This window comes from Rhea pennata, chromosome 2 (genome assembly GCF_028389875.1).
Source record: "Rhea pennata isolate bPtePen1 chromosome 2, bPtePen1.pri, whole genome shotgun sequence".
In the NCBI taxonomy this organism is placed as follows: domain Eukaryota; kingdom Metazoa; phylum Chordata; class Aves; order Rheiformes; family Rheidae; genus Rhea; species Rhea pennata.
Genome location: NC_084664.1, coordinates 18,357,093 through 18,372,267, shown reverse-complemented (window position 1 = coordinate 18,372,267; position 15,175 = coordinate 18,357,093). Strand labels below are relative to the sequence as shown.

The following is a 15,175-nucleotide window of genomic DNA, read 5'->3' as shown; positions in this document are numbered from 1 at the left end:
TCCCTGAAGTAAACCCAACCCCCCAGGCACTTCACACATGCATGCTCCTCCACTGGAAGACAGGAAGATGGCTGAAAATCATCATGATTAGGCAAGTGAATAACTATACCCGAATATATGAGTCTTGATAGGATGGTTCCCCAGCTTTGTTTGTAAACCTGCTGGGAAAAGACTTACGTATTTTATTTGTCCCTTTGGATTTATCAGACAGATTTGGTTATAATAAGAGCTGTTCAGAGGTGGGTACTGTAATTACATGGGAAATAAGTTAAATGTGGTACTCCCGACATGGCAGAACTTAATTGTTGCAATTCTGAACTTCCAGGTAAAATGTCTAATAAGCTTGATGAATTCCTAAATCAATTCTAATTTCTGATGATTCAGTTGTAAATAGGCATCCTATGTCAGTAATAACAGACACAATCCTTTGTTGCTATTTATGCTTACGTACTTAGCTTTTATTTCTGTTACTGGCGTTGCTCAGAAGGATTGAGCAATTATTGCGTTAGTTGTGTTTAAAAATATACTTCAACTGTGATGAGACTAGTGCAAGTCATCAACACCCATGTAACACACTGATAACGGCACAAATCAGTATTAGGCTTTGAACCATGACACTAACAGCGCTTTCTTAGTTACTTAGTTTCTTAGTTACTATTGCACTAGTGTTCATATTTTCTGTATTATGACACTAGTGTTCGGATAGGTTAAACGTGCCTTGAAATGAATGGCCATGGTAGTGCAGGATTCATTTCATTATTCCTTCCAACACCTAACACTGGAAATAGGGCTTAGTGTTTGTTGCTTTCAACTGGTAATTGTGAAAATTTAATAGAAATTCTGAAGTGCATTAGCAGATAACACGATAAATCCACCTTCTGCTCTGCCAGGGGATGTTAATGCCACTATCATTGACATGATTGCTCTTTATATACATGTAAGATACTGGAATTCTCAAGTTAGCTTCATATTTGGCAGTTTGTGTATCAGCCTAGTAATGACATAGTGGAAGCAGTGTAGATCCTTAGTAAATTTTAATTTAATTTAATTTTTAAATTAATTAAAGAAATCAATAAAAAAGTCACAATAACTTCAAAATTCGGAAAAGTGATTGAAAGAGCTATGAAATGGAGAGCAGAATTTGAGCTAGCAGATTTCAAAGCTATTTAGTGACAGTATAAATTATTTCTTTGCAGGACAGTATTATTTTTTTTTCTCTTTTTAGTAATATTTGGATCAACATTACATACTAGAGTCAACATTAACAATATATGAACTCTCCTGGCTACATCCAAAATTATATTTCCATTACAAAGTAAGAAGAGGCTGAAGATGAGTTTGGTAGTTGGGGTGAAAAAAGATAAGGAAGAGTTAAAAGGAGAGGAGTGGACTTGGTCCCTTCCAAGTTTACTTTGGGATATTCAAATGTTTGTTTTTTCTTTTAGGATTGCAGTTTAAAGAAAGGATGGACAGTATTGCTTTTGATTTCATGGTGGACTCATAAGCATTCTCAGACTATTTTTCTTTTACAAGGCTTTTGTACTTGCATATTTAAACAAACAATTCTGCAGTGGAAAGAACTGAAGCTGTATAATGAAACCTGATACAAAGTTTAAGTTAATACACAGTTTGTGCTTAAGTGTCATAAATCATGCCTACAGCAAATACATGGGGCTTTAAATGTTATTTTAGATTTGTAAATATAGAAAAAAAATGAGTTTGATTTGTTACTTTACAAAGAAAATTCTTTTAAATTAGATTCCTAAGATCCTAAGATTCTTACGGGCTATTTCATGACAAGCATAGTATCTCCAATTTATTATTTGCCTATGTATAAGAAGTTAGATAAGACAGGGATTTTACTCTTGTCCTTGTGTAAAGCTTGATTTCATCAAGAATTTACCACTTCAGGGAAGTAGTTTTGACCTTTAGTCAAGGCCACTGACGAATTAAATGACTCATTTGCATTTTCTTCTTTAAAAGGCGTTAACATTTTCCCCCTATTTTAGCATGAGTATTTAAATAAGAAATCTCATAGAACACTATAAAAAGGACTTCCTCAGCATACTAGTACACCCTACTGGGGATGATATAAGGTAAGAGTTACTTATCTCACTTGATAGTTCTGTAGATGCTGTAGACATATTTGATGTTAAAATTGGAATACTCTTATTTTTCTATTATATGCTATTTAAGAGGTAACTTAAGAACAATGTTTAAAAGCACCTTTGTGACAGAGTTTCTTCTATCTTGGTCTTTGCAACGTTGGGTTAGCAATGAAATTAAATTCTGAAACAGAAATTAAAATAGAAATGAGTAGAAATAAAAATTAAAATTTGAGCACATTTCCCGAGGAAAAAAATGCCAGGATGCAAACACATCTACAAACTTTTAAAATGTTTTTCTTTCTGACTCCTTCAAATGGATTTTCAGTCTTCAAATTGGAGACAATTTTGAAAGAGACAAAGAAAAAAAATGACAGCGTTATTTATTATTATTATTATTATTAGTGAAAACAGAACTTACTTTTAGAAAGTCAGATTCTGGTCTCCTTATTTGTGCCAGATGGCCCATTAACTTTCTCTGTATTAGTTAATGGAATTGTGAAGTAAAATTTTCAGAGTATGAATCTGGTGTTTTTTCATTTCATATTTCAGAAATAACCCGCTGGAAATCATAACCGCATATGATCTCTGGGGTTATGAAATAGCCTTATCTCTCCAATCACTGTGGTCAGCGAGTGACTCAGGAGGGCTCTTTGGGACTTCCTGTGGTATCACTTAGATGAGCATCTGCCACCATTGCCAAGCGTCCCAGAGAATCCCTTCCAGCATGAGTCTCCTCTGCTTTGTGGGCTGGTGAAAGTCCAGGAGGACTGAGTGGCTCTGAAGTGGGCCTCCCAGAGAATTCCCATTAATTGAATTGAACTGATTTTTATCTTACAACTTCCCTTTATGTAATTAAAAAAAAAAAAAACCCACAAGTTTTAAAATCTCTGAATCTATGCTGAGATATTTCACTTGATCCAAAACAAATTTTTCTTTGCTCTTTCATTTGCAGAGAAATTTCACACATTTTCATTTTGAGTTGCTTCAAAACTTAAAGCTTTCCTCTTCGAAACCGCAAGTGAGCTAAAAGGTCAGTTGTTCATATGGCTGTTTTGGCACTATTGGGAGGCTGCGCACTGTCCAGAGGACAGGCACCTTCTTCATTTCTCATCATAACCAATAAATCATTCAAGATAATCAAACTTTGTACAAGCATGTGTGTTTGGAAGTTCACTTTTTAAACTAATGTTTATCTAATGATAAATGCGTAATTGTTTCAGCTGGCTGATAGTTATACCTGTATTGTGCCTCTCAAGAAAAACATTAAAATGGACATTGAGACTGGAGATGAAATTGCTATTGTGGGAATAGGATGCAACTTCCCTGGAGGTAAGTTTTGGGTAAATGCGAAGCAGAATACTGAGTGAATACTGAAAAGCACAGTTAATCATTAATTTTGATATGGAGTAAAAAAACACCTTTCTCCCTTGCTATTGTAGAAATCCTTGCTTTCCTACTTGTAGAATATTCATAAAAAGGTCACCCTATGGTGGTTTAAATTTGTCAGCTGATATACAGCTCTTTTGTGCTGATTGTGCACAGAGCGTTGAACTGCACACAGGCAGCTCACGCGAATGAACCAGATGTGTGGGATGATAGGAGCTCGCTGCGCGTGCACTGGCCAGCTGACCATTGCTAGCTGCAGGACCATGCATCCACAGAGACAGGGCACACAGGGGGCCTGTCAATATCACCAGATCTACCTCTAATATAAATAGGTTGGCTTTTACTAGCAGAAAGCTTCCTGATTTATTATAGTAGTCCCCTTAAAAGGTCCTGGAAAAGAGCAGAACTAGGTAAATACAGCTGTCTCTGTGGATTATGTGGATTATCACCCTTTATAAATATACACCTAAATACTGCCTTTTATACAAGAAGGGAAGCTGATCTCAGAAAAGAACTGATACTGTATATTGTTAAAAAAGGCAACAATCCCTATTGCAGTAATTTCATATTTATGATCTTAGTTACAATTAGGTCCTCTAAAAAGTGACAGTAGACTTTATCTTTTGAGATTAAATGGATAGAGGTATTTAGCTAAATGGAGAGAACTCTAGATTCTGGCTTCGACTCTCAAACCTTCAGTACGCTTTACATGAGATGGACACTGGTTTAAAAAAAATCCAGAAATAATCCAGCCAGTAGAATACAGTTCTATCCCTGTGAGTCAATGTTGAGCCCTAAAGGCCGCAGTGCTAGTCTCTCTGTTCTTTATTTTCTTCCTTGCCCCCGCCACATTTCAGCTCCTAGCTTCACTTTGTCCCAGATTCAATATTTTGTTTTATGTACGAGGGTAGACATACATCAGTGCCTGCATCTCAAATGGTGAGGATAGGCTTCCTTACAATCCAGGACTGAGCTGGGCTTTGTCAGTGTTGAGTATCCACATACTTTTACATTTGAGTTGAGGTCCCCTTCTAGTGCTGAGCTGTGTTAGGGACAAAGGAAAATGTCTCTGGCATTTTGCTGGTATTTGCAAGATCAGTCTCTTTTCAAAGAGCTAATGTCCAGAGATACCCCTTTGCAGCCAGTGGAGCTTCCTGAGGGGTGCTGGTATGCAGATACAGAGAGACCTGATCATACCATACAGTGACATGGTAGGGAAATGGGGACAGCACAGTATGCCCTTTGCTGTAGTCAGCTATTGGAAGGGTGACAAGGAGGGGTGACTAATCTTTTACATTTGTTAGGACTGCAAATGTGAATGCCTTTGATGGCCAACATGCTAAAGTTGTTTTATTTGTTCAGAAAATCATATTAAAACTTCTCAAGAGTTTACAAAGGTTCAAGATTTTGTGGGATTTCTTTTGCTTTTAAGCATGCAGTGAAAGGAGCACTCATTCATTTCCATTTCCCTCTCACCAAAGAATTATCTTTTCTTTATTTCTGGTGATTCTACTTAGCAAACTAAATTTTTTATGTGAAAGTTGCTTGTAAATGAATGTGCATTTCTGAATATGCATGAGAGGGAGCACATAATTTAATCTTTAAAATATTCATGCAACAGGTGAAGGAATTGACAACTTCTGGAAGGTCCTGAAAGAAGGCAAAAACTGTGTAGTAGAAATACCACCAGAGAGATTTAATACCAAAGAGTGGTATGATCCAGATGATAACAAGCCAGGAAAAATATGTACGACACGAGCTGCTCTTCTCAATGAGTAAGTGTGTACAGTGCTGTGCCATAGATTTTTTTTTTGTTGTTTTTTTTTTACAGTAATGTGTCCAGCCTTTCACAGAGACCAAGACAAATGGGGACATTATAACCGAACCTTGTAACAGGGTTTTTTTTTAATCTCACGTGACTGAAAACACATCAAATTGCAGAAATTCCTATTACATGATATCTATGAGCACATTCAGTTGCCAGCCATGTTAGGCATGTACATATATGGCTAGAAACATATCTGATCGTGATTACATAATCCAGTATGAATATACATACTCGGGTGTTGAGATGCTCACCTGCCACATGATGGGGATATTTGCATCTGGGGTGTGCATAGGTGCATGTGTTATGTATGGGGCTATATGACAGACTGAAGCGGGCTACAGCCTGCCAAACAATTCACACTGCGCACTTAGGGACAGCAGAAGAGGGTGGCAGAGTACGGACTTGGAGCCGTGTAAGAACTGCCCGGTAAGCCTCCTCCAGTTTCATCTTGAAGGTTGGCCTGCTTTGTTGGATCTCAGGACTTAATCCTGTGCTTGTGGGGTTGAATAGCTGTGATTCAAATGAGGCTGTGACAATTTAGAGACAAAGTAAGAAAGTCTATCTATGCTAGCTGGTCAAGAAGGGGATCTTATCCTTTTTTTGAGTACTATGCTTGCCTGTAAGCCTGAACTAGTAATAATACACTGATAATCCTGCTTTGCTCTGGGCTCATACTGTCATTTATTAAAAACTAACTTCTCCCTTATTCTATTTGAGTATTTCTTTATAATAATGAGGAATTATGTATGTGTAAACATTAGATAATGATACTAGTGTAAAGGGAAACTGTGGAGAAGCAAAATATGTTTTCCTTCACCTGCATTCTGGTATGACATGTCAAATTAGCTGAGAGATATGGTTATAGTTGTACAAGGGCTATAACTAATACTAATAGCAGCAAATCAGCACTGTTTGTAGTGGAGTACACTATTTGTTGCAGAGTAGTAGAATCAACACAAGTGTCTTCGATTTTAAATCCACATTTATTTTAAATCCTCATGCTGTAAACCTTCATTCAAGTGAAAAGTTAACATGCACAAAAGTAATCTTATTGCTTCATAAGAATAACAGTTTACAGTAGGACTCAGAATTACTTAAGTAATTAATCCCATGTCAGGTATTTGGTTTCCCACTAAAACCAAGACATGACACAAGGCCATACAAATCTGAGCTTAGAATATGTGATTAAATCTGGGCTTGATCATTTCTAAGTGTAGGCCTATTTTAGATATATTTTAAAGGTAAATGTATACACTCACATACACGTATTTTAAATTTATTATTCTTATGGAAGCACCTGAGTTGATCCCCTACTTACTGATTTTTATATTGCAAAGGCATTGGTCAGTATTGCCTTAAAATTATTTAGAAGACAATATTTGTTTAAAACGTGTTGACTAAAACCACATTATAGTAGACGGAGTCTCATTGTGCAAATTTTTATAATGACAGAAGTCTTGTTGAAATTAATGGGCTAATCATGTTAATAAAAATTTCTAGGATTGGGCTTAATAACTCTCCAATACCAAACAATTAGTAAAAATGCATATCCTGTGGGGGAAATAAAACATCCTTGGCCTATAAATATTTGCTTCTGGACTCCAGAAATGGGAACTGCAGCGTAGATACCAGCTATTACTTTGCTTGTCATGAAATTGCAAAAGACGTGTACTTTGAGTCTAGAAGTAAGTGCATATTGTATATTTACTGAATTTTCTGGTTTGTATATTTTAGATTCAATTCATTTGACAACTACCTCTTTGGAATTAATGATCTGGAAGCTGAGCGCATGGATCCACAACAAAAGTTGCTGATAGAATGCACGTACAAAGCACTGGAGGATTCAGGAGTCCCTGTAGAAGCCATCAGTGGCACCAAAACAGGTGTTTTTATTGGTAAGATAACAATTTAGTGGCGAAAAATGTCCATTTTAACCTCACAAAGAATGTAATACTCTTCACAAACTTCACACCTATCTAGCATTAGAGAACTTAGGGCTACTGTGCTATGATAGTGTTGGGTTTTTTTTGTTTTTTTTTTTTTTAGGTAAAGATTACTAGGTTATTGTAGAAATCCCTTGTGCTATTAATCTGTCTACTCTTAGTTGTTTGTTTTAGTGTCTTCAAACACTGAAACTGAAGCACAAAACAGCTAAACTGTCTACCCAGCCCTGTCCAGAAATGATACTCTCAAGCCAGGTCTACACTTAGATATTTCTCAGTGTAATAGTATTGGTTCAGTTAGCATGGGCTTTTAAGTCCCTTTTAAACCAGCAGAAATCCTCATGTAAATATTAATATACTACCTAAATGCATTTGTTTAACTTATTTTGTTAAGGAGATAGAAAAACAACACATTTTGCTAGTACAATATGTGTTTGCTTTAAGAGGAGTTTACTGGGTTAGTTTGATAATGGCAAACTGTTTAGATTACCTCTTTGTCTGAGACGTGCTATCCTTACACAAAGGAGATTATTCCTTGCTCTCCGAATGGATATGCTGCATTTTCCACACATGCCTGCGCTATCAAGGATCTTCTGTATTCCAAGCACATGTTCTCATGGAGAGGGGACAGCTCTTCTGACAGGCCCAGCTCTTCTCTTCTATTTCTGTCTTGCTCACTGGATCACAGCAAGCAAAGCAAAGCTAATAAAAAGTATATGATGCAGCCTACACTGTGACATTCAGCTTGGAACATCTGAGGGGCTAGAGCTTGTTCTGTGCATTTATGTCTCAGCCATTCTCATTGTTACTTCTTAATATGTATTCCCTTAGCTAAACGCAATCAACTCACTCTTAAACCGAGATAAAACTGTCTAAATAGTCTATGCATAGCTTAACTACATCACATAGCTACTAAGCCAGCAGATAAGACTTGTCATTTACTGACCAAGGACAAACTTCAAGTGTTGGGAATGTCTGTGTAAGTTGGGTCTTGTGAAAACTGCTGGGAGTTTCATCTTTGACTTGAGAAGAAACAAAGTTTCACCACAGGAGCACTAATGATATGTAATTTAATATTAAAACAGAAAAACAGAGCACGCTATCGGTTTGAGAGCTGTAAATCCCTTTTGTTCTCTCTGGTTAATGCGACATGTTTGATATTTTTTACAGGTCTAATGAATCGAGATTATGAAATCATAACAAGCAGAGCAGTGAGTGAAATAAATCATTATGATGGTACTGGAACAGCAATGAGCATAGCTGCTAACAGGGTCTCGTACACATTTAATCTGACTGGACCATCAATGGCTATTGACACTGCATGTTCGTCATTCTTTTTTGCTTTGCACTATGCCTTGAGAGCAATTAAAGCAGGTAATGGGACTGAAGAGATGCTAGGCAAAAAAATAGGATTGATCCTGTAAGAGATAGCTGGGATATTAAGATTTCAGTGTTTTTTATATCACAGCTAGCAAGAACTATCCTTAAACTTTATACTTTAGTATTACTGAAGTGAATTAAATAAAGCTTTTTGTATCCTCAACTTCACCAGTAGGGAACTAATAAGTTCCAATGTCTCAGAAATACCCACCATATCTATTGGAGAAAGAAACCTTTCATTATAAGGAATAATGTTAGTCCCTCAACCACATCCTGATATAGTTCTAGAGAGCTGTGTTGGGTGCTCTTTCAAAGACCTGTCTCAGTAATTGGTTCCAATCTTGAAAGTATGAACATTTCAAATAATTTTCAATGTCATTAATACAATCTCTCTGAAATACCTGCCTTTTCAATCGTTTTATATAACTAAAATATTTCTGTCTATAATGTCATGGACACCTCAATATGAGTATGTTTCTATTTTAATGCAGGAGATTGTGAGGCAGCCATCTGTGGTGGCGTGAACTGCATAATAGATCCCCGTACCTTTGTGTCTCTCAGTAAAGCAAAAATGATCTCTCCAGAGGGAGTAAGCAAACCCTTTTCCAAAAGGGCAGATGGCTATGGAAGAGGAGAAGGCTGTGGTGTTGTTTTCCTGAAACCACTCGAAAAGGTAATCCTGTTTTTGAAGTAGCTTAAAATAAGACTACTTATTTATCTAGGTTTTGTCTCCCCAATTCTAGTATATTCCTTTAGAATAAAACTCTTCTAACTATTCTAATTCAAGCCAAATATTAATAAGGCATTTGTATACTTCTCCTAATAAAGGAATCATTCATTTAAAAGCTAATATTATACTCTGTCTGTTCTTGATTTTTTTTTTCCTTATAGAGAAAAAGCAGAAGTTTATTAAAGATACTGATTTCTTTTTATGAAACAGGCAAAGGAAGACTACAACAAAATCTGGGGTGTTATAAGAAGTAGTGCAGTAGGTCAGAATGGTAGATCCATAACTCCGATCACAAGACCATCTCAAACAGAGCAAGAGAAGTTGCTACGCAGCATTTATCAAACTCACGTTGATCCATCAGTTGTGCAGTACATTGAAGCACATGGTACAGGAACTGCTGCTGGAGACCCCACGGAAGCTGAAAGCCTAGGCAGCGCCATTTGTAAAAACAGGTCTTCACAAGTTCCGATTCTGAAAATTGGTTCAGTGAAAGGAAATATTGGTCATACTGAATCAGCTGCTGGGGCAGCAGGGTTAATCAAAGTGCTTCTGATGATGCATCATGGAAAGATTGTTCCATCTTTGCACTACTCAAAGGAGATGAGTAGCATTGATGCAGAGAAGTTAAACCTTGCAATTCCCACAACTGTAGAACCTTGGGAAGAGCTGGGTGAGTGTGGAAGAGTAGCTGGTATCAACTGCTTTGGATTTGGGGGAACCAATGCCCATGTTGTCGTCAGGCAAGTTAAGCAATCAGAGCCCGTTCCTGCCTTTAAGAGGCCCATTGAATTAGTTCTGCTGGCTGCAGCATCATGGAAGTCCCTTCAGATGACAATGGCAGATACAGCCGAGCAGCTGAGCACAAGCAATTCTGTGACCCTCCCAAGCCTAGCCTATACATCTGCCTGCAGAAGAAGTAATGCCAACTACAGATATCGAAAAGCATTTGTCACAAACTCTCTCCAGCATTTGCAGCAAGAGATTATGTCAGCAGTGAGCACTGAACATGCCCTATCAAAGGTGCCACCAGAGCTGGTGTTTGTATTCTGCGGCAATGGTGTAACGCTGAAGGAATTCTGCCAGACACTGCTGAGCTCAGAGCCAGTGTTCAGAGAGAAGTGTAAGGAAATAGAGATGCTCTTTCAGAGACATGCTCCCATCAGTCTACTGCCAGCAAAAGACTACAGCCCAAAGGACTTCTCCAGTCCAGAGCTTACCCAGCCCTTGCTTTTTACCCTGCAGGTTGCCTTAGCTTCTCTTCTGAAATACTGGGGCATTAAACCAGTCACTGTTGTTGGCCACTCAGTAGGGGAAGTTGCTGCTGCCCACTTTGCTGGGTACCTTTCCCTGGCAGATGCAGTCAAAGTAATTTATCACCGGAGCAAGCTTCAGGCAAAGGTCGTTGGGGGCAGAATGTTGGTGGTTGGAAACATCCCAGTTAAAGAGATTGCTGAATGTCTGCATCTGTACTCAGGAAAGGTGTGCATTGCTGCTCTCAACAGCCCTGTTTCCTGCACCTTGTCTGGGGAGTCAGAATCTGTGGATGCTATCCACAAAGATTTAGCTCAAGCTTTCAGCAGCAGAAACATCTTTCTTCATGTTTTAAAGGTCCCAGCTGCATACCACAGCCCCAGCATGGATGCGATACTCACGGAATTTGAAGAGAACATACAGCATTTAGAAAAACAGAAAGGGGAAATTGAATTAATTTCAACACTAACTGGGATGGCTGCTTCTGAAAATGACTTAACTCAGGGCAAATTCTGGGCCCGGCATATTCGTGAGCCTGTTGTTTTCACTCAAGCTATAGAAACAGCAGCTAGAAACAAGGAAAATGTGGTATTTGTGGAAATAGGTCCTCACCGGGCATTGCGAAGAAACATAATAGAAACGCTAGGAAAGGGCACAAAGGTGTTCTCATCTTTACAAACTGGTGCAGAGTATCAGACACTCCTTACCCTGTTAGGAAATTTGTTTGAATTGGGATATAATCCCAACTGGCAACACTTTTATAATGGGTATCAAAGTGTTCCAGCAGCTATTCCACGGTATCAATTTGATCGCAAAAAATTGATGGCCTTTCTGGACATTCATCAACAAGCAAACCAAAGGGCTGTCAGCTCCAGCCATCCTTTGGTTTACAGTATGAACAGTTCCAACATGGAGTTTGGCTGCTTGGTGTCTCAGGGCACAACACCCTACTTATATGAGCACAAGAACAATGGTCTGGCTTTAGTCCCTGGTGCTTTTTATGTGGAGCTTGGTCTGGCCTCTGTGATGAGCAGTTCAATGCCTAAAGTTCCTCTGGGCACTTGCCAGATGAGTATCAGTTTTTCTATGCCATGTGTTCTCAGCCAGAGTTCCCAAGTTTTGCATATCAAGCTGAGTCCACAAAAAGCAACGACAGCCTTTGAAATACTCTCTCCCTCCAATGCAGTTTTTGCTGCAGGCCAAGTTATAAAGGTGCCTGAAGCTGTAGTGGAAGAAAGCACCATCTCCTTCCAAGACATCTATCAAAGGTGCAGATCAGTGGTTAACAGAGAGGAAATTTATGAAACATTGTCTCAGATTGGCTTTCAGTATGGCTCCATATTGAGGCAGCTCAGTGATGTTCATTACTGCCAGGAACTAAAGGAAGCTATAACAAGCATAAAAGTAAACGAGCAGACTGTTGGAGAGATGTATAGCTACTATATCCATCCAGTGCTGCTAGACTGTTTTCTGCAGATGACAGCTGTCATGACCTCAAAAACCTTTCAGTCCACAGCAGGCTTTCCATCAGGAATAGGCAGCCTGGTGGTGCTCCGACCACTGGAGGAAGAAATGATGATCTATATGAGAACAAGCAAATCCATTGGGAACTGCTTAGAGGTCTGTGGATGCTTTATGGACAAACGTGGCTCTATTTTGGCTGAACTCAAGCGTGTTGCCATCACTTTCATGAAGCAAGCATCTTCCAGAGAAAATGAGTTCATGTTTGAGAACAAGTGGAAAGAAATCTCTCCTTCACAGACAATTGGACACCTGGGGGAAATGCCCAGAGTCCTAGTGTTTGCTGACAAATTTGGTATAGCTGAGCAGCTCAGAAAATATTTGCATCATGAGTCCAGGTATGTTATGTACGAAGACTGGGAGACCCTCTTGGAAATCCACAGAGAGAATAAAATGAAAACAGAGGTTGAGGATTATGATGAAATTCTGTTCATGTGGGGAATTCAAAAGTTAAATGAAGAGTTCCCAAGCAAAGTGGTGGACCAGTTGGCAAAGTGTTGTGAGGCTTATCGCCAAGTTATTGTGGCATTAAGAGAGAAAACATCCCACTGTTCTATCAGAGTGATCACCTACAGAACAACAGGAAGTAATGTAGACCACATTAACAGTGGTTTTACTTTGTGTGGCATGACCAGAACTTGTGTCCTTGAAGTTCCTGAAGTCACATTTCAGCTGATTGACCTTAGCTCTTCCAGTTCCCTGGACATCTCAGCATTAGCAGATGTTCTTGTCAAATACAAAGGTATGGACTATCCAGAGGTTTGGATCAGCCAGGGAAGAATTTTTATGTCTGAAATCAGGCGCACACCTTTTATAGATGCGGGTTCTAGCCAACCCATAAGATCTCTCCAGAAATCAGAAACATTCACTTTGTACACTTCTGATCCATACATAGCAAAAGACTTATCTGCTGAAGTATCCACCAGAGCTGCTACTGTGCTTGAAAAACAGAGCATTGAAATTCAAGTGGATAAAATATGTCTCCACTCAGAAGATTATTTTCCTATTAGTGTTTCTAGTCGTAGCTTTGGTAATGCACTGTACTGGAATTCACAATCAGTAGACAAATATGGACTTTTAGCCCTTGATTTCAGTGGTACAGTAATAGCAACAGGTACTGATGTAAAGAAAGTTAAAGTGGGAGACCATGTGGTTTCCTGTTATCCAGCTGCTGCATCATCCAAAATTCAGATTCCATGGAGAGTTTGTTTCAATGTAAAGAAATTTCTGTGCTTTCAAAATGTCCCTTGTATGTCATACTTTATCATTGCATGGGAAATACTAAATCAGAGGTTACCCAAGAGGAAAAATGGAAGAACGTTAGGTATTATTTCTACAGAGCCATCATCAGTTTTGTGTCATGTTCTCTCTGTGGCAGCAGAAGAGATGGGTTGGAGAACAGTACTTGCAAGGCCCACTCCTGATAAGTTTCAATACATAAACTTATGCAATGCCCTTGTTGTTCTTCCTCCAGTACATAGACTGTCTCAGGAAGATCTGTCCCACATGTACTTCCTTAAAGATGTGGTGATAGTAGGTGGCAATCAGTCTGAATGTATCCAAAATGCCACTGAAATCGATCATGAAAATATCTGCTTTCATTTCCTTGCCCTCAGCAGCATTTTCCAGAAAGCATCTCTAAAGGAGTTGCAAAAGACTGTGCATGCATGGATCAGTTCAATGGATATGAAACAGTTTAAAAATCTATCAGGTTTTGTTTTTCAGCAAACTGAGAACTTAGAAAGGATGAACTCTGAGATGTCCTATTTTACCTGCAAATCTGTCCCACTTGCTGTACTGAGAAGGCAGAGAAGGGACATCACCATGATTTCAGAAATACCATTGTATGAACCCCAGAAGAAAATGTTAAAACAGAATGCTGTTTACATAGTAGTAGGAGGGCTTACTGGACTTGGCTTTGAAACTGTGAAATTCATAGCCCAGAATGGAGGTGGGTGTATTGCGATACTCTCCAGGAAAATTCCAAGCAATGAGAAACAAGAAGAGCTCAAGGCTTTGCAGCAGCAGTATAAAGGCAGCAGAGTGGTGTTTGTGCAGTGTGATGTTACTTCAACCAAGGAAGTCGAGAAAGCTTTCCAGTCTGTAGCGCAAATCTTTTTAGGGAGTCCAATCAAAGGTGTATTTCAAAGTGCTGTGGCTTTACACGATGGCCGTCTTGAAGTTCTGAACTTGGCTGACTTTCAGAAAGTGCTAAGCCCGAAAGTGGCAGGGGTCATAAATCTTCATTGGGCTACTAGAGGCCTGGAGCTTGACTACTTTGTGTGCTACTCGTCTGTTACTTCCTTTCTGGGAAATTCCACACAGGCAAACTATGCAGCTGCAAACTCTTTCTTAGATGTCTTCTGCCACTACAGGAGGAACTGTGGGCTTTCAGGCCAATCCATTAACTGGGGTGCTTTGAACCTTGGCATACTGCTCAATCAAAACAAGATTCAGAACATTCTGGGATCCAGGGGCATAGATATTCTGCAAGTGCATGAAATTCATGACTATCTCAGAAAGAGCTTACTTATGAATAACCCTCAGCAAGCTGTCATCAAATTAAATTTTCAAACTTTACTTCATCACGTTCTTTCTCGGATTACATCACTCAAAAGTCGCTTCATATCACTTATGTCAGAAGAATTCAGTATCAAGCTTGAAGTACCTGAGGAATCTCAAGTCCAGGATGCTGCTTTAATCAAACCTGAGAAGTATATCACCTCACTGGTGAGTGACCTCACCAGATCGAACCCAAGCGAACTAACCATGAATACAACACTTCTATCATTGGGTATAGACTCTATGTTAGCTATGACAATTCAGAACCGCATCTTTCATGAAAGAAAGGTGGACATACCTCTTTTGAAACTGCTTGATCCTCTGACAACTCTGTCAAGTTTAGTAGTAGTTTTAGAAGAAACAGCCAATGCAAATGGAATAGCTGAGAAAGGAAATTATGCAATTGAAAGTGCAGAATATGAGAGCTGGTTATAGCAGTCTTCCTCATTCAGGAATTATGTAACTC

General features: G+C 38.9%; 1 protein-coding gene across 1 annotated transcript; it reads left to right on the top strand.

Annotated features, from left to right (window-relative positions):
- Positions 1–3,376: 3,376 nt before the first annotated feature.
- Positions 3,377–15,144, top strand: LOC134135992 (uncharacterized). Its single transcript, XM_062567685.1, has 6 exons — positions 3,377–3,437; positions 5,116–5,269; positions 7,057–7,217; positions 8,436–8,639; positions 9,137–9,318; positions 9,586–15,144. The coding sequence occupies exons 1-6, from the start codon at positions 3,377–3,379 to the stop codon at positions 15,142–15,144; spliced, it is 6,321 nt and encodes a 2,106-aa protein (XP_062423669.1).
- Positions 15,145–15,175: the final 31 nt, after the last annotated feature.

What these genes read in the sequence shown, in the direction of transcription:
- LOC134135992 (XM_062567685.1), top strand. Translation starts at nt 3,377, where the DNA reads ATGGACATTGAGACTGGAGATGAAATTGCTATTGTGGGAATAGGATGC. An exon ending in CTTGAGAGCAATTAAAGCAG is followed by an intron (nt 8,640 to 9,136) that starts GTAATGGGACTG and finishes ATTTTAATGCAG; the next exon opens with GAGATTGTGAGGCAGCCATC. An exon ending in TCCTGAAACCACTCGAAAAG is followed by an intron (nt 9,319 to 9,585) that starts GTAATCCTGTTT and finishes TTTATGAAACAG; the next exon opens with GCAAAGGAAGACTACAACAA.